The sequence below is a fragment of the Phocoena phocoena genome, chromosome 10 (genome assembly GCF_963924675.1).
Source record: "Phocoena phocoena chromosome 10, mPhoPho1.1, whole genome shotgun sequence".
Taxonomy (NCBI): domain Eukaryota; kingdom Metazoa; phylum Chordata; class Mammalia; order Artiodactyla; family Phocoenidae; genus Phocoena; species Phocoena phocoena.
In genome coordinates this window covers 102,775,800-102,799,205 of record NC_089228.1, presented here as the reverse complement: position 1 = coordinate 102,799,205, position 23,406 = coordinate 102,775,800, and the positions used below count along the sequence as shown (strand labels likewise).

Below are 23,406 nucleotides of genomic sequence, written 5' to 3'. Positions count from 1 at the left end.
TTGTGAGACCAGAGGAAATAGACCTTCTATTGTGTGTCTGCCGTAACACCAGATGTCACTGTGATCATCTGAATTTTTGTTATAAAACTTATTAATCTGTGTTTACTACCTTTAGGTTAATGTGCCCTTTCTTCAAGTGTTCTTTACATGCAGAAGAAATTCATTTATTCTGATTTGATTTATTCTTCTTTGAACTTGTATTTGGTCCCCTTAAGAACACGACCTCGAGATGACATCCTCAGTAGGCGGGAAAGGTCAAAAGATGCCAGCCCAATCAGTAGGTGGTCTCCAGCCCGAAGAAGAGCCAGTAGATCTCCTGTTAGGAGGAGGTCCCGCTCCCCCCTCAGACGGAGCCGATCTCCCAGAAGAAGAAGCCGGTCTCCTCGGAGAAGGTAAAGATACCCGTTTGATCTATCAAACTCTGACTGTTTTTGAAGCTCAGTTGGTAGGTTTTCTTAACAAGCAGTTTTCTCTGAAAAATTGTAGCCTTGACGCCATATAGTTTTCTATTACCAACATGTGATATTTCACACACACTGATTTTTCTTTAATAGAGTTTTCCTTCAAATTTATATAAATCCGTGTTCATTAAAAACACAATCTTTTTTTCTTTTTAAGTAGGGCATTTTTTCCCTCTGTTTTAAAGAGAGATAAATACTAAATGAGCTAGGCTTATGATTTTTCTTTTAACTAGCAGGCTAGATCACAGTAATAAATAAGTATCCTGTCATTCCAGAGTTGCAGCTCTGTGTTTATTTTTCTGTGAACTTGTATTTGGTCCTCTTAAGAACACGACTTGGAGACGATGTCCTCAGTAGACGTGAAAGACTCTTTGGGTGAAGATCTCTTTTAACTCACAGCAGTAGAAACCAGTCTTTATGTATGTATCTTTGAATGTTTTTTGTTTTTTTTTTGTTTTTTTTTTTTGCGGTATGTGGTCCTCTCACTGTTGTGGCCTCCTCTGTTGTGGAGCACAGGCTCCGGACGCGCAGGCTCAACAGCCATGGCTCACAGGCCCAGCTGCTCCACGGCATGTGGGATCTTCCCGGACTGGGGCACGAACCCGCGTCCCCTGCATCGGCAGGTGTACTTTCAACCACTGCGCCACCAGGGAAGCCCTCTTTGAATGTTTTTGTGTACTAGATTCTCAGAAGTGGAAATGCCTTGATAGTGTGTTTGTCTAAATTTTTTTAAGTTATTGCCATATGTTTTGGTTTCATTAGTTTTTTTAATACTGTTCCTCACACGTTTCTGTTCTGCCCAGTTTCATCACATTTCTTGCAGATGGACATGGTCGAGGTTAATGTAATCATTGTGATCGTATACATACCGTTCATTCCAGAGCAAGCAGTCGGTGGGAGAGGGGAAGAGAGGACTCTCATGCTCCCAGCCTTCTGGCTCCAAGTTGACGGTAGTTTGCGTAGGATTTGCTTCCCTTTTCCAGAGTCCCTTGTTCTTCTCTGACGTTGTGATTCCGTTTCCTGTATCCAGTTTCTTGCTTTACCTCCTTGTTTGCTAATGCATCTCCAATAGCTTTTTGAGGAAAGTGAACAGAAAGGACAATTTTGGGGAACTGTGTCTCTAAAAAATGCCTATTATTCTCATTGCTGATTTATCAAGGAATAGAATTCTAGTTTGAGATCATTTTCTAAAGAATTTTTAAATTGTTATTACACTGATTTCTAGCTTCCCTTATTGCTGTTCAGAAGTCCTCTTCTGATAAGTGGGCGTTTCTTTATAGGACTTGCTTTTTTCTCTCTCTTTTTATAAGAAATGTCCTGTGTTCCGAAATTTCACTATAATAATGCCTTGATGAGCAGCTCCTTCTTTTCCATTTATTTTGCGGGGCACTAGATAGGCCCCTTAAAGCAGGGAGATTATGGCTGCCTGTACTGGCAAATTTTCTCGTGTTTTTGTTTGCTTTCTCCCCCATTATTTTCTGGATTTTTTCCAATTAGACCTTATAAATTGTTACACTGACTTCCCCCTCTCTCATCTTTTCTTTTTTAATTAATTTTATTTTATTTTTATACAGTAGGTTCTTATATGTCATTCCCAAACTCCACCACCACTGCCCCCCACCGCTTTCCCCCCTTAGTGTCCATACGTTTGTTCTCTACATATGTGTCTCTATTTCTGCCCTGCAGACCAGTTCATCGGTACCATTTTTCTAGGTTCCACATATATGCGTTAATATACGATATTTGTTTATCTCTTTCTGACTTACTTCACTCTCTATGGCAGTCTCTAGATCCATCCACGTCTCTACAAATGACCCAATTTCATTCTTTTTTATGGCTGAGTAATATTTCCATTGTATATATGTACCACATCTTCTTTATCCATTCGTCTGTTGATGGACATTCAGGTTGCTTCCATGACCTGGCTATTATTGTAGGTACTGCTGCAATGAACATTGGGGTGCATGTGTCTTTTTGAATTATGCTTTTTCTGGGTATATGCCTAGTAGTGGGATTGCTGGGTCATATGGTAATTCTATTTTTAGTTTTTTAAGGAACCTCCATACTGTTCTCCATAGTGATTGTATTAATTTACATTCCCACCAACAGTGCAAGAGGGTTCCCTTTTCTCCACACCCTCTCCAGCATTTGTTGTTTGTAGATTTTCTGATGATGCCCATTCTAACTGGTGTGAGGTGATACCTCATTGTAGTTTTGATTTGCATTTCTCTAACAATTAGTGATGTTGAGCAGCTTTTCATGTGCTTCTTGGCCATCTGTATGTCTTTGGAGAAATGTCTATTTAGGTCTTCTGCCCATTTTTGGATTGGGTTGTTTGTTTTTTTAATATTGAGCTGCATGAGCTTTTTATATATTTTGGAGATTAATCCTTTGTTGATTAGTTTGCAAATATATTCTCCCATTCTGAGGGTTGTCTTTTCGTTTTGTTTGTGGTTTCTTTTGCTGTGCAAAAGCCTTGAAGTTTCATTAGGTCCCATTTGTTTATTTTTGTTTTTATTCCCATTACTGTAGGAGGTGGATCAAAAAAGATCTTGCTGTGATTTATGTCAAAGAGTGTTTTGCTTATGTTTTCCTCTAAGAGTTTTATAGTGTCTGGTCTTACATTTAGGTCTCTAACCCGTTTTGAGTTTATTTTTGTCTATGGTGTTAGGGAGTGTTCTAATTTCATTCTTTTACATGTAGCTGTCCAGTTTTCCCAGCACCACTTATTGAAGAGACTGTCTTTTCTCCATTGTATATCCTTGCCTCCTTTGCCATTGATTAGTTCACCATAGGTGTGTCGGTTTATCTCTGGGCTTTATATCCTGTTCCATTGATCTCTGTTTCTGTGCCAGTACCATATTGTCTTGATTACTGTAGCTTTGTAATATAGTCTGATTCCTCCACCTCTGTGTTTTTCCCTCAAGACTGCTTTGGCTATTCGGGGTCTTTTGTGTCTCCATACAGATTTTAAGATTTTTTGTTCTAGTTCTGTAAAAAGTGCCACTGGTAATTTGATAGGGATTGCATTGAATCTCTAGATTGCTTTGGGTAATGTAGAAATTTTCGCAATATTGGTTCTTCCATCCAAGAACATGGTATATGTTTCCATCTGTTTGTGTCATCTTTGATTTCTTTCATCAGTGTCTTATAGTTTTCTGAGTACAGGTCTTTTATCTCCTTAGGTAGGTTTATTCCTAGGTATTTTATTCTTTTTGTTGCAATGGTGAATGGAATTGTTTCCTTAATTTCTCTTTCTGATATTTCGTTGTTAGTGTATAGGAATGCAAGAGATTTCGGTGCATTAATTTTGTATCCTGCAACTTTACCAAATTCATTGATTAGCTCTAGTAGTTTTCTGGTGGCATCCTTAGGATTATCTATGTATAGTATCATGTCATCTGCAGACAGTGACAATTTTACTTCTTCTTTTCCAATTTGTATTCCTTTTATTTCTTTTTCTTCTCTGATTGCTGTGGCTAGGACTTCCAAAACTATGTTGAATAATAGTGGTGAGAGTGGACATCCTTGACTTGTTCCTGATCTTAGAGGAAATGCTTTCAGTTTTTCACCATTGAGAATGATGTTTGCTGTGAGTTTGTCATATGTGGCCTTTATTATGTTGAGGTTGGTTCCCTCTGTGCCCACTTTCTACAGAGTTTTTATCATAAATGGGTGTTGAACTTTGTCAAAAGCTTTTTCTGCATCTATTGAGGTGATCATATGGTTTTTCTCCTTCAGTTTGTTAGTATGGTGTATCACATTGATTGATTTGCGTACATTGAAGAATCCTTTCATCCCTGGGATAAATCCCACTTGATCATGATGTATGATCCTTTTAATGTGTTGTTGGATTCCATTTGCTAGTATTTTGTTGAGGATTTTTGCATCTGTATTCATCAGTGATATTGGTCTGTAATTTTCTTTTTTTGTAGTTTCTTTGTCTGGTTTTGGTATCAGGGTGATGGTGGCCTCATAGAATGAGTTTGGGAGTGTTCCTTCCTCTGCAGTTTTTTGGAAGAGTTTGAGAAGGATGGGTGTTAGCTCTTCTCTAAATGTTTGACAGAATTCACCTGTGAAGCCATCTGGTCCTGGACTTTTGTTTGTTGGAAGATTTTTAATCACAGTTTCAATTTCATTACTTGTGGTTGGTCTGTTCATATTTTCTATTTCTTCCTAGTTCATTCTTAGAAGGTTATACCTTTCTAAGAATTTGCCCATTTCTTCCAGGTTGTCCATTTTATTGGCATAGAGTTGCTTGTAGTAGTCTCTTATGATGCTTTGTATTTCTGTGATGTCCATTGTAACTTCTCCTTTTCATTTCTAATTTTATTGATTTGAGTTCTCTTCCTCTTTTTTTTGATGAGTCTGGCTAAAGGTTTATCAATTTTGTTTATCTTCTCAAAGAACCAGCTTTTAGTTTTATTGATCTTTGCTATTGTTTTCTTTGTTTCTATTTCATTTAGTTCTCTTCTGATCTTTATGATTTCTTTCCTTCTACTAACTTTGGGTTTTGTTTGTTCTTCTTTCTCTAGTTCCTTTAGGTGCAAGGTTAGATTGTTTATTTGAGATTTTTCTTGTTTCTTGAGGTAGGCTTGTATTGCTATAAATTTCCCTCTTAGAACTGCTTTTGCTGCATCCCATAGGTTTTGGATTGTCGTGTTTTCATTGTCATTAGTCTCCAGGTATTGTTAGATTTCCTCTTTGATTTCTTCAGTGATCTCTTGGTTATTTAGTAGCGTATTGTTTACCCTCCATGTGTTTGTGTTTTTTATGTTTTTTTCCCTGTAATTGATTTCTAATCTCATAGCATTGTGGTTGGAAATGATGCTTGTTGTGATTTCAGTTTTCTTAAATTTACTGAGGTTTGATTTGTGACCCAAGTTTTGATCAGTCCTGGAGAATGTTCTGTGTGCACTTGAGAAGAAAGTGTAATCTGCTGTTTTGGGATGGAATGTCCTTTAAATATCAATTAAATCTATCTGGTCTCTTGTGTCATTTAAAGTTTGTGTTTCCTTATTAATTTTCTGTCTGGATGATCTGTCCATTGGTGTAAGTGAGGTGTTTAAGTCCCCCACTATTGTGTTACTGTCAGTTTCCTCTTTTATAGCTATTAACAGTTGTCTTATGTATTGAGGTGCTGCTATGTTGGGTGCGTGAATATTTATAATTGTTTTCTCGGAGTGATCCCTTGACCATTATGTAGTGTCCTTCCTTGTCTCTTGTAACATTCTTTATTTTAAAGTCTGTTTTATCTGATGAGTATTGCTACTCCAGCTTTCGTTTGATTCCATTTGCATAGAGTATCTTTTTCCATCCCCTCACTTTCAGTCTGTTTGTGTCCCTAGGTCTGAAGTGGGTCTCTTGTAGACAGCATATATATATGGGTCTTGTTTTTGTATCCATTCAGCAAGCCTGTGTCTTTTGGTGGGAGCTTTAATCCATTCACGTTTAAGGTAATTATCGATATTTGTCTTCCTATTACCGTTTTCTTAATTGTTATGGGTTTGTTTTTGTAGGTCCTTTTCTTCTCTTGTGTTTCCCACTTAGAGAAGTTCCTTTAGCATTTGTTGTAGGGCTGGTTTGATAGGCTGAATTCTCTTAGCTTTTGCTTGTCTGTAAAGCTTTTGATTTCTCCATCGAATCTGAATGAGATCTTTGCTGGGTAGAGTAATATTGGTCGTAGGTTCTTCCCTTTCATCACTTTGAATATATTGTGCTACTCCCTTCTGGCTTGTGGAGTTTCTGCTGAGAAATCAGCTGTTAACCTTATGGGAGTTCCCTTGTATGTTATTTGTCATTTTTCCCTTGTTGATTTCAATAATGTGTGTTTCTCCTTGGGTTTATCCTGCCTGGGACTCTGTGCTTCCTGGACTTGGGTGGCTATTTCCTTTCCCATGTTAGGGAAGTTTTTGACCATAACCTCTTCAGATATTTTCTCGGGTCATTTCTCTCTCTCTTCTCCTTCTGGGACCCCTATGATGCAAATGTTGTTGTGTTTAATGTTATCCCAGAGGTCTCTTAGGCTGTCTTCATTTCTTTTCATTCTTTTTTCTTTATTCTGTTCCACAGCAGTGAATTCCTCCATTCTGTCTTCCTTGTCACTTACCCGTTGTTCTGCCTCAGTTATTCTGCTATTGATTCCTTCTAGTGTATTTTTCATTTCAGTTGTTGTATTGTTCATCTGTTTGTTTGTTCTTTAATTCTTCTAGGCCTTTGTTAAACATTTCTTGCATCTTCTCGATCTTTGCCTCCATTCTTTTTCCAACGTCCTGGATCATCTTCACTATCATTATTCGGAATTCTTTTTCTGGATGGTTGCCTATCTCTCCTTCATTTAGTTGTTCTTCCGGGGTTTTATCTTGTTCCTTCATCTGGTACGAAGTCTCTGCCTTTTCATTTTGTCTCTCTTTCTGTGAATGTGTTTCTCGCTCATCTTTTATGTTTGTCCTCTTGTTCTACTTTCAGTCTTGAGAAGCTTTCTCAATCTGCCTTCTTACCTTTCTGTTGATTTTGTTTTTCTCCCTTCTGCGCACACATAATTTTTTAAATTGCCAAGGCCTTGTTGGCTGTTTTTTAATAACATTTTACTCTCATTTTATGGAAGTAGCATCTTTATGTCGTAGATGATAATGAGTCTGCTTTGTGGAGCTTTTCTTCTCTGTAGTCTCTCCTCTTCCCTGTGTATTGTTTCTACCCAGATTTCTTTGGCTGCTTGTTGGCCTTTTCATTTGAGGACTTTCCTCCACCAGGTGGGTCCTCCCTTGCTGCCTATTCTGATTCATCTGCCTATCCTCTCCATGAGAGTAGGATCTTAGGTCTCTGACCAGGGATGGAACCTGGTCCCCCTGACGTGGAAGTACAGAGTCCTAACCACTGGACTGCCAGGAGAGTCGCAAATGACTATTTATTTATTTGTTTTTCTATTCTGGTTTAGGATGCTAAATGGAAGCTTTCTTCCATTCTGACAACCTGGAGCTTGTGGATTGGTGGCGGATTAGCGTATCAGTGACTGTAGATCTTTCCTTTTGGGCTTGTGAGTTTTCCAGAATCTCCTCATCTGCTGGAGAGTAAGACATGGCCGCCAGTAGAGTTCTGGTCCTAAATAATGTGGGTCCCCCCTTAACCCTTCTTTTCCCAGTGCAGTGCCCTCCGGTACCATGGGCCAGTTTTCACAACCACCACTACCTCTCTGTAAAGTGAATATTAAGTTTCCTACGGTAGTGTGGGGAGGGGCGGCTGGTGGCATTCTCCACTGAGTCAGAAAGGGGAATATACCAAATCAAACTGTTCCTAAAGGATTTCAACCAATTCTCTTTAGCTTTTCCCTTGTATTCCATCCTTCAGAGGATACAGTATCTCCAGATCTTGAGACTTTCTGGGGCTTTGTGGCAGGCACTGACTTGTTTCTTATTTACCTTGTGTGTCCCTATTGGACTAAGATTTAGACTTGATCTGCTGCTGCTTTTCTGTCCACTTTGCATGTTTCAAGCTTTTATTGGTATCTGTTGTCCCATCTCTTCACATTGTCTTTGACTGAAGGTTTTTTGTCATTGTTCCTTTTAATGTTGTTTTAGTAAGTTTTCAGAAGAAATCTGAGATAAACATGGTCAGATGTGACATGAACATAGTTTATCAGCCCTTTGTAGACTCACAGCCTTCTCTGTTGGGAGTCCCACAGCACTTTCTCACACAGACTTCCACCTTCATACTTGAACTCTGAAGTCACTTTCTATTTGGTTAACAGGGCACTTATAACAATGCCTGAAGGCCATATTAATTAGACTTATAATTTCTGTCACCTTTGTCTTTCCCGTACTTTATTCAGCATAGATCTTTTTAAAAATCAAGTTTATCGCGATACATTATTTACATAAAGTAAAATTCACCCTTTTTGTTGTAAAGTTGAGTTTCGACAGATGTGTGGTCGCACAGCTGCCGTCATCGAGGTACAGAGCCCGACAGTTCCCTCGCGCCCCTTTGTAGTTGATAAGAAGAGTAGCTGTGGTTTAGTTGTCGTCAGTTAGGCTGGGTATCCATATCTCATTGATGGTGTGTTAATTTTGTTTAAAAATTTTAACTGTTTTTAAAGACTTGACTTTTAGAACGCTTTTGGATTCACAACAGAGCTGAGCTTTTGAAAGGTACAGAGAGTCCCTGTACTACCCCTACGCCCAGCAAACTCACAGCCTTCTCAACTTTAATTGACCTTTAAAGTATGTCTTCTTCTTCTCCTCAAACAGGGACAGAGGTCGAAGGAGCAGATCACGCCTGAGAAGGCGGTCTCGGTCACGGGGTGGTCGTAGACGTAGGAGCAGAAGCAAAGTAAAGGAAGATAAATTTAAAGGAAGTCTTTCTGAAGGAATGAAAGTTGAGCAGGAATCTTCATCTGATGACAAGTAAGAACGGAACTTTCCTATAATTTCCTTTTTCCAAATCAGAGAAACACTGTTTGACTTGGAAATCTTTAATTTCCTTCTGAATATTTTAAGCAAATACATTAATTTGACCCTGAATTTAAGTTCATCTTCTGTGCAGGTTTTATGGGTTATGTGACAGAGGTCATGGTTTGGCTGGGATGAATACGGGCCGTCACTTGATCACGAGCCTTTCCTTCTGTATTTTCACTAGGAACCGTGGAGGTATCCTGCCAATCTCAGTTACCAGTTTTGGTGGGGGGATTTTTTTACTAAGTTTAGACTTCGCATTTTGTGTAAACGATACACACTTGCTATGCCTGTTACAGTGTAGAAAATGCAGAAATATTCAGTGCCTAATAAAATAGTGGGGACATTTTTTTAAATGCAGACTTCGTTGTCTAAATGGCACATCTCAGAAATAAGTGAGATGGATTTAGAGCAGTGGTTCTCAGCGGGGGGAGATTTGCCTCCCTGGCATGTTTTGGCGATGTCTGAAGACCTGTGTAGTTGTCATCTAGTAGCGGGAGGCCAGGGACACTGTTCTGCATCCTCCAGTGCATAGGATATGCCCCACCGCACAGAACTGTCCTAGTGTTAGCAGCGCTTGAGCTGAGGAGCCCTGGTTGGAGCTGGGAGAGAAGAGGGCTGAGTGGAGGGAAAGTGTCCTGCGCAGACCTGGTACCTTCCAAGTGCAGGTGCAGGTCGCTTACACCTCTGCAGTGAACACCCAGCAGGTCGTAGAAAGGGCTGCGCTAGGAGCGATCATGAAGAGTGCGGGGTTCTTGGGGGACCATCTGAACCGCTCGGGGCAGTGTTTGCAGGGAGAGCCACTTTCCCTTCAGATTGTGTGCAAATGTCTACCTGTGCATTTTGGGTGGGGAAAGGATCTATAGCTCTCAAAGGCTTCTGTGACCCAGAAAAGGTAGCAGTTTACTTGTGTATCCCAGCCCCCCTCTTGTTGTATAGGTGTGGAAACGAGGGCTGCGGAGATGAAATGACTTTACTACAAGGCACAGCTAGTGATGACTTTTAAACTTAGGCATCTTTCTTTTGTTCCCAGTCTTTGTGCTATGATACAGGTGAGGAGAAAAATGAGACGTAGAAGGTTAAGTTACTTGCCAGGATTCCAAACCAGGACAGTTCGAAAGCAAGGATAGAGTGGGGTGGCTTAAGATTGTTCCTCAATGTACTGATGACCTACATTTTCCAGCTTTTATTTTTTTTAATGTATAAACGTAATGCTTTTGGAGTGTCTAAGTATGTTTGAAGTTAATTACACAGACGTGTGTTAATTTTTTCTAAGCCTTGAAGACTTCGATGTTGAGGAGGAAGATGAAGAAGCCTTGATAGAACAGAGGAGAATACAAAGGCAGGCCATTGTTCAGGTGCGTGGTTTCAGGAACGTGTTGATCGACACTCCTTCACCACTGTTGTAACAAAACTAAGGATTTTTACTTTGACAATGCAGTGACAGTAGTAGCAATTGAATAGGTCTTGAAAGGAAGGTGGTTCCTTAATAAAATTGAAACAGTTAATCTTTTTTGTTACACATGGGATTCTGATACAAACCTCTTTTATAAGACAAAATTTGGAGTTTGCTTTCTTTTTTTTCTTTAAGTTGATGAACAAGAAAACCCTCATAAGTGAGTATAAATTGGAGGAATTTCCTTTAGCTCAAACTTATAAATAGCCTGTTAATATGTGGGAAAGGTTTTTTAATGCCTAATAAAATGGCACATTTTCTAATGCAGATGTGAACGTTTAAATGGAACATCTCAATAATTGTAAGACTCCTTGAGAGCCGATCGACGCAGGGATCGGGTGGGAAAGGGTGTCAAACTCAGGCCTAATGGTAAGGTGAGCTGCCTGGGAAGGCTGCCGGTTCTCCCTGCCATCCTGAGATGAGGCCTGGCTACTCCAGCCTTGGAGGACGGTGGTCCCTGTATAGCGCCTTCTCTCACCATCATGTGATGGGGGTGAGTGATGGAGCTGAGAGGAGGAATTCTGGAACATATGAAACATACTTGGGTGCTGTTAGGAGGACAGCAGACAAGGAAAGGACAGTCGTAGCAGCTTGTGTAAACAGAGAGAGCAACCACAGCATTTCAGAGTGAGGGAAAGAATTTGAATCACCTGAGTACATAGGGCATAACTAGAATTCCAGGGAAACTTACCTTTGTGGGGCACTGATGAAACTGTTATTAAACTGATATCCCTAAAGACTTGGTTGAATCTTTTTTTGTTCTTACCCAGGTCCACAATCCCTTATCTCCAACCTTTGGGGCCAGATGTGCTTCAGAACTCAGAAATATGTGAATGTTAGAAAGGTAATATGGTGCATATATGTGTGTCCCTTTGCCCCGTCAGTGGGGACTAGCACGGCACCCCATTACCAGCCGCTAGGAGAGTTTTGCAGTGCGTGCGGCGCATCGTGTTCACACTGGGAAAGGCGAGACTGTTGAGAACGCCACATCTCTGCAGCACAGATTTCGCCACCTAATGAACGTGCACCAGACAGAGCAAAGCTTTCAGAGTTTTGTGGATTTGGAATTATATATAAGGGATTGTGGATCTAATTCAGTCAAGACTTCAATACCTTTAAAACTTTTTTAGCATTACTTGACACTTAACTTTTCAGTTCAGGCCCTCTTAGCACCAGATGTTGTGACAGTAACACTCGGTGTCGTTACCGCAGAAATACAAATACCTTGCTGAGGACAGCAACATGTCCGCGCCGTCTGAGCCCAGCAGCCCCCAGAGCAGCACCCGTACCCGCTCTCCCTCCCCGGAGGACGTCCTGGAACGCGTCGCTGCCGACGTCAAGGAGTACGAACGGGAGAACGTTGATACGTTTGAGGCCTCAGTCAAGGCCAAGCATAATCTCATGACAGTCGAACAGAATAATGGTGAGTCAGTTACAGTTCTGTTTCAGCCATGCTTTTCTCTGAATTTGCAGCCCTGTTGCTTCCTAAGGAGGGAGGTTATTTGGGGATGGGGGTGGGAAGGGGGACAAGGAATGCTGCTTCTGCAACAAACTGCAGAGGACGGCAGGGCCCTGGGCGCCTCAGCGACTGCTCCCTGTGAGCAAGCGTGACCTGAGTGTCGCCCTGAACCCCGCGCGCGCTCACCGCCTTCGCTTTGGCTTGCTAGGCTGTTTTCAGGCAAATCCCAACCGTGATTTGATTTCACCTGGGAACACTTCAGTTTGTATCTGCTAGATAAGGACCTTTTAAAAAACATTACTTACACTTGATAAAGTTGATAATTTTTAAATATCTGATGTCTAAAGTTGGTTGGTTTGAGTCAAAATCCAAATAAGATACACATTATGTTTGGGGTATACATCTCTGAAGTCTCTTTTTTAATAGTTTTCTCATTGTGGTGTGGTCTGTCGCCCGCCCCCCGACGCCCCCCTTTACTTGTGAAGGTGCTAGGGCCTGTGTCCTGTGAACTTTTCTACTCTGATTTTGTCTGGCCACGTTCTTGTGTCATTTATTTCCTCTCTCCTCCGTATTTCTTGAAAACTAGTAGTTAGTGTTAGAGACTTGAATAGGTGTCGGTTTAACTTTTTTTGGCAGGAATGCTTCATTAACTGGCGGTATGTACTTTATATCACATCTGGTGGCACGTAGGTGTGGTGTGGCTGTCCCTGTTTGTATTGGCACTGAGGTTGTGTGTTTAGGTAAGATATTCCACTGAAGTTTCTGTTCAGCTGTTTGCCTCACGTGAGCTTTTAGCAGCCATTGATGGTTCCTGCTTAGATCCATTATTTCATCGGTGGTGGCAGGGTTTCCAAAGTGGTGATTTTTAAAATCTCTATCATTCCTTTTGAATTGTTAGCTCTAATTCTGTAAAAGAAGAGGTTTCCATTCTTTGGTTACCCCAAAATATAGTTCGTACAGGAAAGGCAGGTTAAATGCTCGATTGTTTTCGCTTATTGACCAGTTTTTAGCATAGCATAGAGTGGTGCCCCAGCGCCCTCCAGAGGTGAGCAGTGAGGTTTTGGTTATTTTGTTGGGTTTTACTATTTGCTGTCATTATGCTCTTGTGTTTGGATCCACTGCTGCCATTTTCTTTTTGAAGCTTAGATTGTTCTCTCTTCACACGAGGAGGGAGCCCCTTTTAAATGGGTTTCTGGTGTCTTTTTGAGGCAAACCCTGCAGTATTTATTTAACATGGCTGTTTTACTTTCTGGGACAGGGGCTTTCTGTAAAATATCCAATGTTTTAGGCTTTTGTAATTATTTTAGACTTTTTTCTCTGTTCCAAGTACTGAGCTCTGCTCTCGTGGTGCAGAGCGGCTGGGCCAGCACAGATGGATGAGCATGGCCACGTTCCCAAAACACTTGATGGACTGAAGTTCACGAGGTGTTCACGTGTCAGGGCCATACAGGAACAAGCAAGGGGCCAAATTCGGCCCAATCTGTAGTTTGCTGACTCCTGTTCCAAGGCAGTAAGACATCATAGGCTCACCTTGTGTGTATCTTGCCCCAGAGCAGAATCAGTTATTATTCCAGGGAATCCTTGGTTCCACTTAGTAGGAAATGCCACTTGGAGACTACAGGGCACTTAGGGATGCCCATTACTGGTGGGCCTTTTCAGTGGACCAAACTAGGAAAATACATACGTTTTTGGAAAGGAGGAGTTCATACTGATTTGCCGATTCAAATTCGAGATTACAGGGTTTTTATTAACTTTCTTGACTTTGTATTTCTCTCTTTTACAGTAGAAAAACTTGGTTCCTAATAAACACAGGTACTTAGGTTATTTTGAAACTTTCATACGCAGAGTTATCACTGCGATTGTCAGTATTAAATGTACTGAATGCAGTTTGAAAATGTAATGGTTTTGTCCCTAGGATATAGTTCAGGATGTATACAAACCTGTGTTGTTTTAAAGTTTTTGAAATAGTTCTCCTCTGTACGGTTATACCACCAGTTTGATTTGGTTTAGGCTTATTTTCATTTGCTTTTGATTTTTAGGAATATTTTGAGTGTTTAAAAAATCACTAAAACATCTTTCATATATGCATGTGTTTGTATTCTGTCTACACATGCACACAAAATATTATACACACTCATCTGTATGAAATGACCTTCATTCCTTTTTACAGCTGCGTATTACCCCAGTGTGATGAGTGTACCGTAGTTTATTCAGTTAGTCTTCTAACGGTAGATGTTTGGCTGTTGATTGGAGCATTAATGATAATAGCGTTGTGCACTAAGTCGTCTTTTTCTGCTTGTTACTGTGTCTTTGGAATGGTTTCATAGAAGTGGGATTTCAGGGTCTGAATGAATATGTCATTTTGCTATATACTTCCAGATTGCCCTCTGTAAAGGTTATACAGTTTTGCAATCCCACAAGCCATGTCTGAGGGCTTTTTATCCGGGGCCTTGTTAACAGAATGTTGTCATACTTTTAGATTTTTAGCCAGTCTCATGGGATGGCATTTCATTGTGATTTTAATTTGCGTTTGAGTTGGGCGTATGAGATCGGGCATGTGTTCGTGTGATTAAAGCTGTTGCGTTCTTTTTTTCCTTACATTTATTTTTTTGCCCAGTGTTTTAATGGGGTCATTAGGCGTTTTAGGAGAGAAATACGTAGATCTGTATTCATAGTGCGGGGTGCTAACCTTCTGAGAGAAATTGCCGTTTAGAGAGGAGCGTCCCTTGTAATACCTAATCGTTGCTTGGTTATTAGCATATTAATTCAACGTTAGTGGAAGTACCGCTATTAGGTCTTTCAGCTTTCTCAAGTGCACTCTCAGTAAAAAGTGGATAGCTGTGTATGTCTTAGTGTCACAAGGTGATTGTAAGCTGGATGTTGGTGAAAAACGGATGTGCAAGAGGAAAAAGAAGTTAGAATTGCTGTTAGTGACTTTCCATTGATATATATTATTTGTGTTTCAATTTGTATCTCTTCATTTTTCAAATATTAATGCTAATTTCCATTAAGGGTCATCTCAGAAGAAGCTGTTGGCGCCCGACATGTTCACAGAATCTGATGATATGTTTGCTGCGTATTTTGACGTGAGTAATTTTAAGTCATAAAAACACAACTGTTAATCAGAAAAGGGTATATAACAAATATGTATTTCAGTGGTATATACATATAGAGAGAGAAGGATAAAGCAAATTAATGCTAACATTTGGACAGTCTGGGTGAAGTGTATCTAGAATCTCTTTACACTAGTTGGGCAACTTTTCTCTGTCTGAAACTAAATCAAATTTTAAAACAAGTACAGCAGAACAATCTGAGGGCTTCATAAAAGTTAAATAGCAAATGACTTAAATGTGCAGTTATTTTCTTTTTAAACAACTTGCTTCTTGGATTTACAAGCCTCTGTGTATGTGTGCTGTAGTTAGGGGAGACCAGGTGATGTCAGTAATTTTCAGGCCTAAAGTCCACTTTGGGCCTCTGCATTGTAGGCGATTGGGAACTTAAGGATTTGGAGCCTAACAGTAGTCATGGAAGAGTTGGAAATGTTATAAGGAGTGGGTTGAGAAATTTTGTACCGTTAGCCACTTTATCAGTGGTTTTTCTTGAAGAGATTTTCTTGAAAAATGGTCTCAAAAGTAGCAGACCGTTTCCATCATAAATTTAAAAGAACGTGAGAAATACAGAGGCTTTGGTGAAGGGAGGTGGGAGAGATAAACATGTAACAGGGAGATTAAAAATGGACTAGGATAAAGCAGTGATGTCCAGGACCCTGAAGACACCGGTGATTGGCTTAAGTAACGTGTCCCGTGTGTGGTGTGCTCCCACGGGAGCACGCAAAAAAGATGGGTTAAGAAAGCGTGAGATGATTTTGAGCCAGTTAAAGTATTGCTACCCATCATCCACCTGGATGATGTTGAAGGGCTTTCTGGGTGTCATGGAGAGTGATGTGAGTGACGTGTAGTGAAGACACTTCAGAAGTACCAGATATTCTTAAACTCATCTTCTAACACAGCCAGTGACATTTCATCCATAGACGGGAGGAGACAGGGAGGGGGTGTTGCGTGACTAGGGCAGTAAAAGAAATGTGAAGATAACTTGTTACCTTTTTTCTTGAGCATTATTGTGATTCAGGAGACTTAGATAACCATGTTTCTGCTGTGTTGCATTTACACAAGTCATAGAGTTCATTTAAGTTGGCATAAAATGTTATCAAATTTTAGCTGGTTCTACCTGTTTTTCTTTGGAAGGAAGTGCTTTAAATGTCTGCCCGTTTGGTGGCTAAATAGCTCACGTTTGCTGCCTTAATTTCAGAGTGCGCGTCTGCGGGCTGCTGGCATCGGAAAAGATTTCAAAGAGAATCCCAACCTCAGGGATAACTGGACTGATGCAGAAGGCTATTATCGTAAGTTCACAGTTTTTTGTTTCTGTTTTTTGAACTTTTTATTTTCTATTGGAGTATAGTTGTTAACAGGGTGATAGTTTCAGGCGTATGGCGGAGTGACTCGGTTATACACGTATCTATCCTTTTTCGATACAGTTCCTATTAATTTTAGAGTTCATTGTAACATCTTGTAAAAGCGCGTGGCCTAATGCCTTCACACTTGGGAGGACTCTGAAAGTCACATCCCAGTGCCGTCACTTCAAAAGTGTGGCACGTCTAGCAGCTTCATGAACCCATGTTACAGCCCAGAAGCATCACAAATTGAAGTGAGCTGAAGACTTGATGTGAAGCTTAAATCTGTTCAGAGTTATTTTCAGCCATGAGATCATCCTCCAGAGGGAAGGGGTGCCAGCCACGCAGACTGCAGCTGGAGACCCTGCAGTGAGCACAGTTCTTCCTTCCTCGGCGTTAGGACCGTCAGCAGTTGCTAGGAGAGCAGAAAGTCTTCCTGCAGCGGTTGGCAGCCGGCAGCTTTAACCGCATTATGCAAGAGGGTCACGACGGGGGCGAGGCCTTGAGTCTCCATGGTGTCCAGGAAGCCAAGCACGCAGCAGAGATTTGACACAGTTTTTAAGTGACTGCACTGTGTATCCTACTTTCCGACTTTCCGATGTGTAGCTCACAGTTTTGTGCAGTAGTCTATTATGGTCAGAATTCTGATCTTGTAGCTTACCTTTTCAGGTGTGAACATAGGTGAAGTCCTGGATAAGCGTTACAACGTGTATGGCTACACGGGTCAAGGCGTGTTCAGTAACGTGGTCCGAGCCAGGGATAATGCGAGGGCCAACCAGGAGGTGGCCGTGAAGATAATTCGGAACAACGAGCTCATGTAAGTTCAGGGCACAGAACAGAACCTTCACGGACACCGTCACGGGTGTTCACAAATACGCCTGTTTTTAAGTAGTGACCGCAGTCTGTGTAGGACAGGTATTGGGCTTATAAAACGACAGCAGCTCTGGGTATTTAATTGATAGTCACGTGTTGTTCTGTGCGAAGCACTCGAGCCGTAGGCTGATTGTATTTAATTCATTTCAGTGCATTTCAGCACTTGCTTTGTGCACTGATGTCAGCTCAGACTCCTTCCGTCTACCGCTTGTCTTACGACCATCCTTTGCTGTGAATAGCTTAAGCTCAAGACGAAAGGTGAGAAATCAAAAGGTCAGATTGATCAGGTGTCACTGAGCATATGGTGGCCTGCAAAAGGCGTAAAATCAGATCGTTCTGGGAATTATCTGTATCTTGGTCTGTCACCTCCTCTCTTCATGAGCAAGGAGGTGATGGCCGTACCCGTGTGCTTTAATGCACAGTCTATGCCACACACTGAGCTGGCATTAAAGTCAACTTGGCACTGGTTTGGAAACGCAAGAAAGAAGTGTTTAGGTTTATACTGAAGTCTTAGGTTGCCTAGGCTTAGAAAGTTTGTTTGATGGAAGTCTCCAACTTCTGTATTATAGACACTAATTTTAAACTGTAGCCTATTGACAAATTATAACTAGAATTTCAGAGGATAATATTTACATCAAGACATCTTGAGATAAAATGTGCAAGATTGATTTCCGTTCAAGCAAGGTGGGTTTATTCCTCTATGTTTCTGTTTTGTTCATTGATTATTTTGGAAATTAACTCCATGAAAACAATATTTGGCTAAGAGTAAAGTATTGTGTGAATGACATAGAGACTTGTGTTCCTCAACAGTTCTATTATTAGTACTTAAAAAAAAAAACAGACTAAACACATCACCAAATAAATCCATATTATTTAGTTTTCCTAAATTCTTTTTTTTTTTAATTGGGATATCGTCGCTTTACAATGCCGTGTTAGTTTCTACTGTACAGCGAAGTGGAGTTCCCTGTGCTATACAGCAGGTTCTTATTAGTTATCTGTTTTATACATAGTAGGGCATATATGTCAATACCAATCGCCCAATTCATCCCACCCCACACACCCACCCTGGCTCTCCCCCCGGGTGTCCATACGTTTGTTCTCAATGTCTATTTCTGCCTTGCAAACCGGTTCATCTGTACCATTTTTCTAGATTCCACGTATATGCGTTAACATATATTTGGTTTTCTCTTTCTGACTTGCTTCACTCTGTATGACAGTCTCTGGGTTCATCCACGTCTCTACAAATAACTCCATTTCGTTTCTTTTTATGGCTGAGTAATGCTCTATTGTATTTATGTGCCACATCTTCTGTATCCATTCATCTGTCACTGGACATTTAGGTTGCTTCCATGACCTGGCTATTGTAAATAGAGCTGCAGTGAGCATTGGGGTGCATGTGTCCTTTTGAATTATGCTCTTCTCAGGGTATATGCCCAGTAGTGGGATTGCTGGGTCATATGGTAGGTTCTATTTTTTAAAGGAACCTCCATACTGCTCTCCGTAGTGGCTGTATCAATTTACATTCCCACCAACAGTGCAAGAGGGTTCCCTTTCCTCCACACCCTCTCCAGCATTTATTGTTTGCATAGTTTTCCTAAATTCTTGATGTATCCAATTTTGACCTAATTTTCTTTTTCATTTCAGGCAAAAAACTGGTTTAAAAGAACTAGAATTCTTGAAAAAATTGAACGATGCTGATCCTGATGACAAATTTCACTGTTTGCGACTCTTCAGACACTTTTATCACAAACAGCATCTCTGCCTCGTGTTTGAGCCTCTGAGGTACAAGTGTCAAAACCTGTACATTACCCTGAAAACTCAGCTTCTTCACCTTTGCCAACCTCAGTTCAGATAAATGCCGTGATAAATGTTCTGGGTATTTGATGTGTTTTTTCCCGTTGGCTCTGGGTTTTGTTTTTTAACTATTGGTGAAGACCTAGCTTCTTGACAGTTGTTAATGTGTAAACAGTGATTGGCTGTGTACTGTGTGTCACACGCTCACCTCGTGTGTCCTTCAGCTCAGCAGAGAGTTCTCTGAAAATTAAATACTTCAAGAAAGGATTAAGCCACAGTGAAAAGAAATGGGAATAGTGGAGTAGGACTATGACGTCCCCCTTCAGAATTGTGGCTTCATGTTTATGCTTTCAAGCGGAAGCCCATTCCAAACCAGTAGGAATTTTAGCACTGCATACCTTCCCTTCTCTTCATTTTGAAAATTGTGTTGTGTACACACAGTTTCATGTGCTCTCATTTCAACGTAGGATAATTTATCAAACGTTTGGGCCGTGGGAGGGGGTTCTTGAACAGAGTGTTTTCATTGTAATTCATGCTTTGAACTTGATTTTACTTTATGCTTGAAAATGGTTTTGCCTTCCTTAATTTCCATTTTGCATTTTAACCCCTAATTTTATTTGTTTTTTTCTTTCCTAAAAGTATGAATTTACGAGAGGTGTTAAAAAAATATGGTAAGGATGTTGGCCTTCATATTAAGGCTGTGCGATCCTATAGTCAACAGTTGTTCTTGGCACTAAAACTCCTTAAAAGATGCAATATTCTCCATGCAGACATCAAGCCAGACAATATCTTGGTAAGTCAAGCGATCAGCTGCCTTGTTACATCCATATAACTCCTACTGTAACGTGCTTACCACTGTGTTCTAGAAAGGACACCTCTGAAGAATAATTCAGTGCATTACCCATTACAAATGACTTTGCCAGTTTTTACTCTTCTAGAAATTGGGCCATGAAATTTTATAGTAAAGTATGAAGAGAGAGGAAGTAGGCTGCTGTCCCAATGTTTTCCTGTTGATTGATGGATTTGATGAGTGCACACAGACCCCAAGAATGCTTTGATGTAGTAACGATGGGCTTCCTCGGGTACCTGGAGAAATGCTGCAGTGTTGCTGTTTTGAAATAAGGAGTGTTCACAGTCTTTTGTTCTCTGGTTTTATAGACTGACAGAGCGAGGGACGTTTAAGGGAGTTACCCTCTCTGAAGTAGATGCACGGGGTTGAGTTCACGGTGTCCAGGAATAATTCTTTTTCATTTATTCTTCATGATGTAGAAGCTGTGGCTTCTGGCGGCCACACCCGGGAAGGCTCGGTTGTACTTGGGCCTTGTATGGAAGGGAGCCTTTCCCAGTCTTGACCTATCCTAGCTCGTGCCTTCTGGTGTGGTAGATGCAGATTTCCCAGTGCTTATGTTTTTGAAACTTAGAAACACATCTCATCACAGTGGAGTGATTGGTGTGTGCGCGCCCCTTCCCTCCCCAGCCCTTTCTCTGTCATGCTGTCAGAGTCGGGGCTGTTCACAGCTGGGGGATTCTAGCTCATCTGCCCATAACATGTTCCACATGTTTTTAAGAAAGATACAATCCCGTTAAAGTTTGTTTTGGACTCCTTGTCAGTAACTTAGCTCTTAGTTCAGATTTCCCTTTCTCTCTTTTTTTAAAATCTTAAAATATCTCTTTCCAGACCACCACATTAATGGGGCGTTCCATTTTGTACGTTTGGTCTGAGTTTCAAAGGAAGGTACTGCATCTCTGATGTTCCTTGAGGTTAGAGTGGCTGAGCAACCCCAGCGAACTGGCGGCCACGGTGTCAGCTGTGGGCTGCCCGGTCCACCTCATAGTTGATCTTTACCTCAATTTTTCTTTCTCTTTTTTGAATTGTGAAGTACACCATCCACATCAAAGAATGTATAGACTATGTGTAAGGTAAAGGTAACGATGCACAGAACATCTGTGTAACCACCGTGGAGGTTAAGTAATAAGACATTTGTTAGCATCTTGGAAGCTCTTGTTTTTAAAACTTCATTTTTCTTTGAGTTAGTGCTAAACTAGTATGGGTTTCAGACAGTTCGGCCTTCTTCCTGAGAAAGGAACAGACATCCGCAACCACGCGGCGCTGTTTGTTAATGAAAATCCAAAGCTTTTAGCCCAGGATTTCAGCCGTCAGTCTGGCAGAAGTGCTGCGTTCCCCGCGGGCGAGTGGAGGGAAGTGCCCGGAGTGTGGGTCCCTGCTGCTGAGGGCACTTCACCCAGCGCGAGCACTCCCCTGGCAGACTCAGATTTTAAAGTGGCCCCGGGGTTTTCTCTGGTTACTGCAGCTGCACCCTTAAGCGGCTGAATGCAGTTTATATTTTAAAACTTTAAAAGTACTTTTCCTGTATTATCTTAATTCCGTGGATGTCGTCTGTAGTGGACCGGTCTGTAGCGCTGACCAGGCTTTATGGTATCCCAGGAGAGACCACCCAGGGCTGCTTATTTAAAGTGTTACGTTTCTTTGGGGTGCGAACGGTAGGCCAAGTTCAAGTCCCAACTCAGAATTTGTGTGTGTCTCTTTCGAAGGGGGGAAGGGACTCTGCAGTGTGGATTACCTTCACTTGTTATCCCTGAACATGCTCCAGCTCATGAGTGTGGCAGTAGCTGTGGGAGCACCGCCAGCCCCTCTCAGAAGGTGCCACTGTCGCTGTGTATGTGGAAGTGTTGGCAGAGGAGAAAAGAGACAAATGACCGATACAGTGTTCCTGTTTATCCGTCTTGCCAAACATATTTAACATTTTCCTGACTAATACTTTCTTTACATTTAAGGGATTTAATGTTTTTTAGGCTCGAAGGGAGTGCTAAATTTGGGATGGTCTAGCAGCTTCGGGTGAAGAATTGTTTTTATTCTCTTTTTGTCCAAATTGAATCTGAATCATTCTTCAGCTTTCATTGCCATCGTAATTTTCTGGCAAATGAAAGTTAACTTAAGTCAGTTGTAAGTTAATCTAAGTCTGATTTCTTCCCAGTGACCGTCTTCGTGTTCCTTAAGGCAGGAACTTGATTGGTTCGGGTTTCCTGGGGGTTTGTAGAAGACGCTTTGCTTCAGTGCCTTCTGTTACTATTCCACCCTTTCCTAAATAGCTTTGGTTAAATTTACTTGGCATTATCTCTTATTTCCTCACTGAAGAAAGCTCTTTTACTAATTTATGATCAAATATTTGAGAGCTCTTAATTCTTCACAATTAGGAAGTTGAATTATAAAATAATTAGAAAAGGAATTTTCAAGTGAGTGACTTTGTTCTCAGTATTGGGAATAACTTCTCAGAGCCATTTTTTTAAATCTGATCATGTGTCTTAATTTCTCCTGGCGTGAGTTAAACTTCAATTATAAAATGTTTTGCAGGTTAATGAATCAAAAACTATTTTAAAGCTCTGTGACTTCGGGTCGGCTTCACATGTTGCGGATAATGACATAACGCCTTACCTTGTCAGTAGATTTTATCGCGCTCCCGAAATCAGTAAGTTTCTTCCAGCGCTCTTCGACCTGGGCCGCCGTGCGCAGTGGGAGCGGCATGCTGACTGTCTAAGCAGTGTTTTCCGTCGCTGCAGCAGCTGCTTGAGTCATGCGTGAGGAAGGGAACCGTAGCCAGTCCATACTCCTCAGGTGGGATGGCCGTGGTGGTGGCAGGTGTGGAAAGCCCTCGGCTTTGGGAAACTGCTCCTACTTCCTCAGGGCCTGACTGTCACATTTGTGGATTGTCTGGGACCTGTGTTCTTCCCCTTCTTTGGCCTTGGCTGAAGCTGGTTAGCCCCTCCTCCAAAGGCGAAATGAAAAGATAGAAGAGATGCACCCTTTCTTCTGCCCCTTCAGTTCCTTCCCCACGCCCTCATTTTTTTTTAAGGTATTTAAGTTGAAGAGTCCCTATTAAGAATTCGTGGGAAAGAATATGAAGCTGATGTGAAAGTGAGGTACTCAGGCTGTGGTTACATAGTCCGAGCTAAATTGATTCCCCTGTTAATGGAAGTAAACAGTAGTTGATTGTTTTTATCATCATACGTTAAAATTTGTATTATGTTTTCAGTTATAGGTAAAAGCTATGACTATGGTATAGATATGTGGTCCGTAGGCTGCACCTTGTATGAACTCTACACTGGAAAGATTTTATTTCCTGGCAAAACCAATAACCATATGTTGAAGCTCGCCATGGATCTCAAAGGAAAGATGCCAAATAAGGTAGGATGTTAGTGTGAGCTTGTTTCCGAGGTCTCAGTGGCGCCTCCGGCAGATGCGTGGTTGCTGACACTCATCTCTAGTGGTTATAAAACAGTTTCTGAGAGGTGGGTACGTGGCTACTCTGATTCCTTAGCTCTTCTCATTTCTGGTGTTTAAATTAGTGGTTCTAATCAGCCAAGAGCTATCAAGAGAGAATAAGAGGATCCCATTTTCCTTTTCTTGTCTAAAATCTGTCTTTGTGCTTTTCTTTACTCTCCTGAAT

General features: G+C 41.1%; 1 protein-coding gene across 1 annotated transcript in view; it reads left to right on the top strand.

The window, feature by feature from the left end:
* The window catches only part of PRP4K (pre-mRNA processing factor kinase PRP4K), a 37,751-nt gene that overhangs the window by 10,981 nt on the left and 3,364 nt on the right, over positions 1–23,406 (top strand). Inside the window, exons 3-13 of the mRNA XM_065885360.1 lie at positions 216–392; positions 8,705–8,860; positions 10,185–10,266; positions 11,577–11,787; positions 14,836–14,909; positions 16,132–16,222; positions 16,943–17,090; positions 18,791–18,928; positions 19,580–19,733; positions 22,314–22,428; positions 22,993–23,144. Of these exons, the coding sequence (XP_065741432.1) occupies positions 216–392; positions 8,705–8,860; positions 10,185–10,266; positions 11,577–11,787; positions 14,836–14,909; positions 16,132–16,222; positions 16,943–17,090; positions 18,791–18,928; positions 19,580–19,733; positions 22,314–22,428; positions 22,993–23,144 (1,498 nt within the window). The remainder of the gene's footprint in view (positions 1–215; positions 393–8,704; positions 8,861–10,184; positions 10,267–11,576; positions 11,788–14,835; positions 14,910–16,131; positions 16,223–16,942; positions 17,091–18,790; positions 18,929–19,579; positions 19,734–22,313; positions 22,429–22,992; positions 23,145–23,406) is intronic.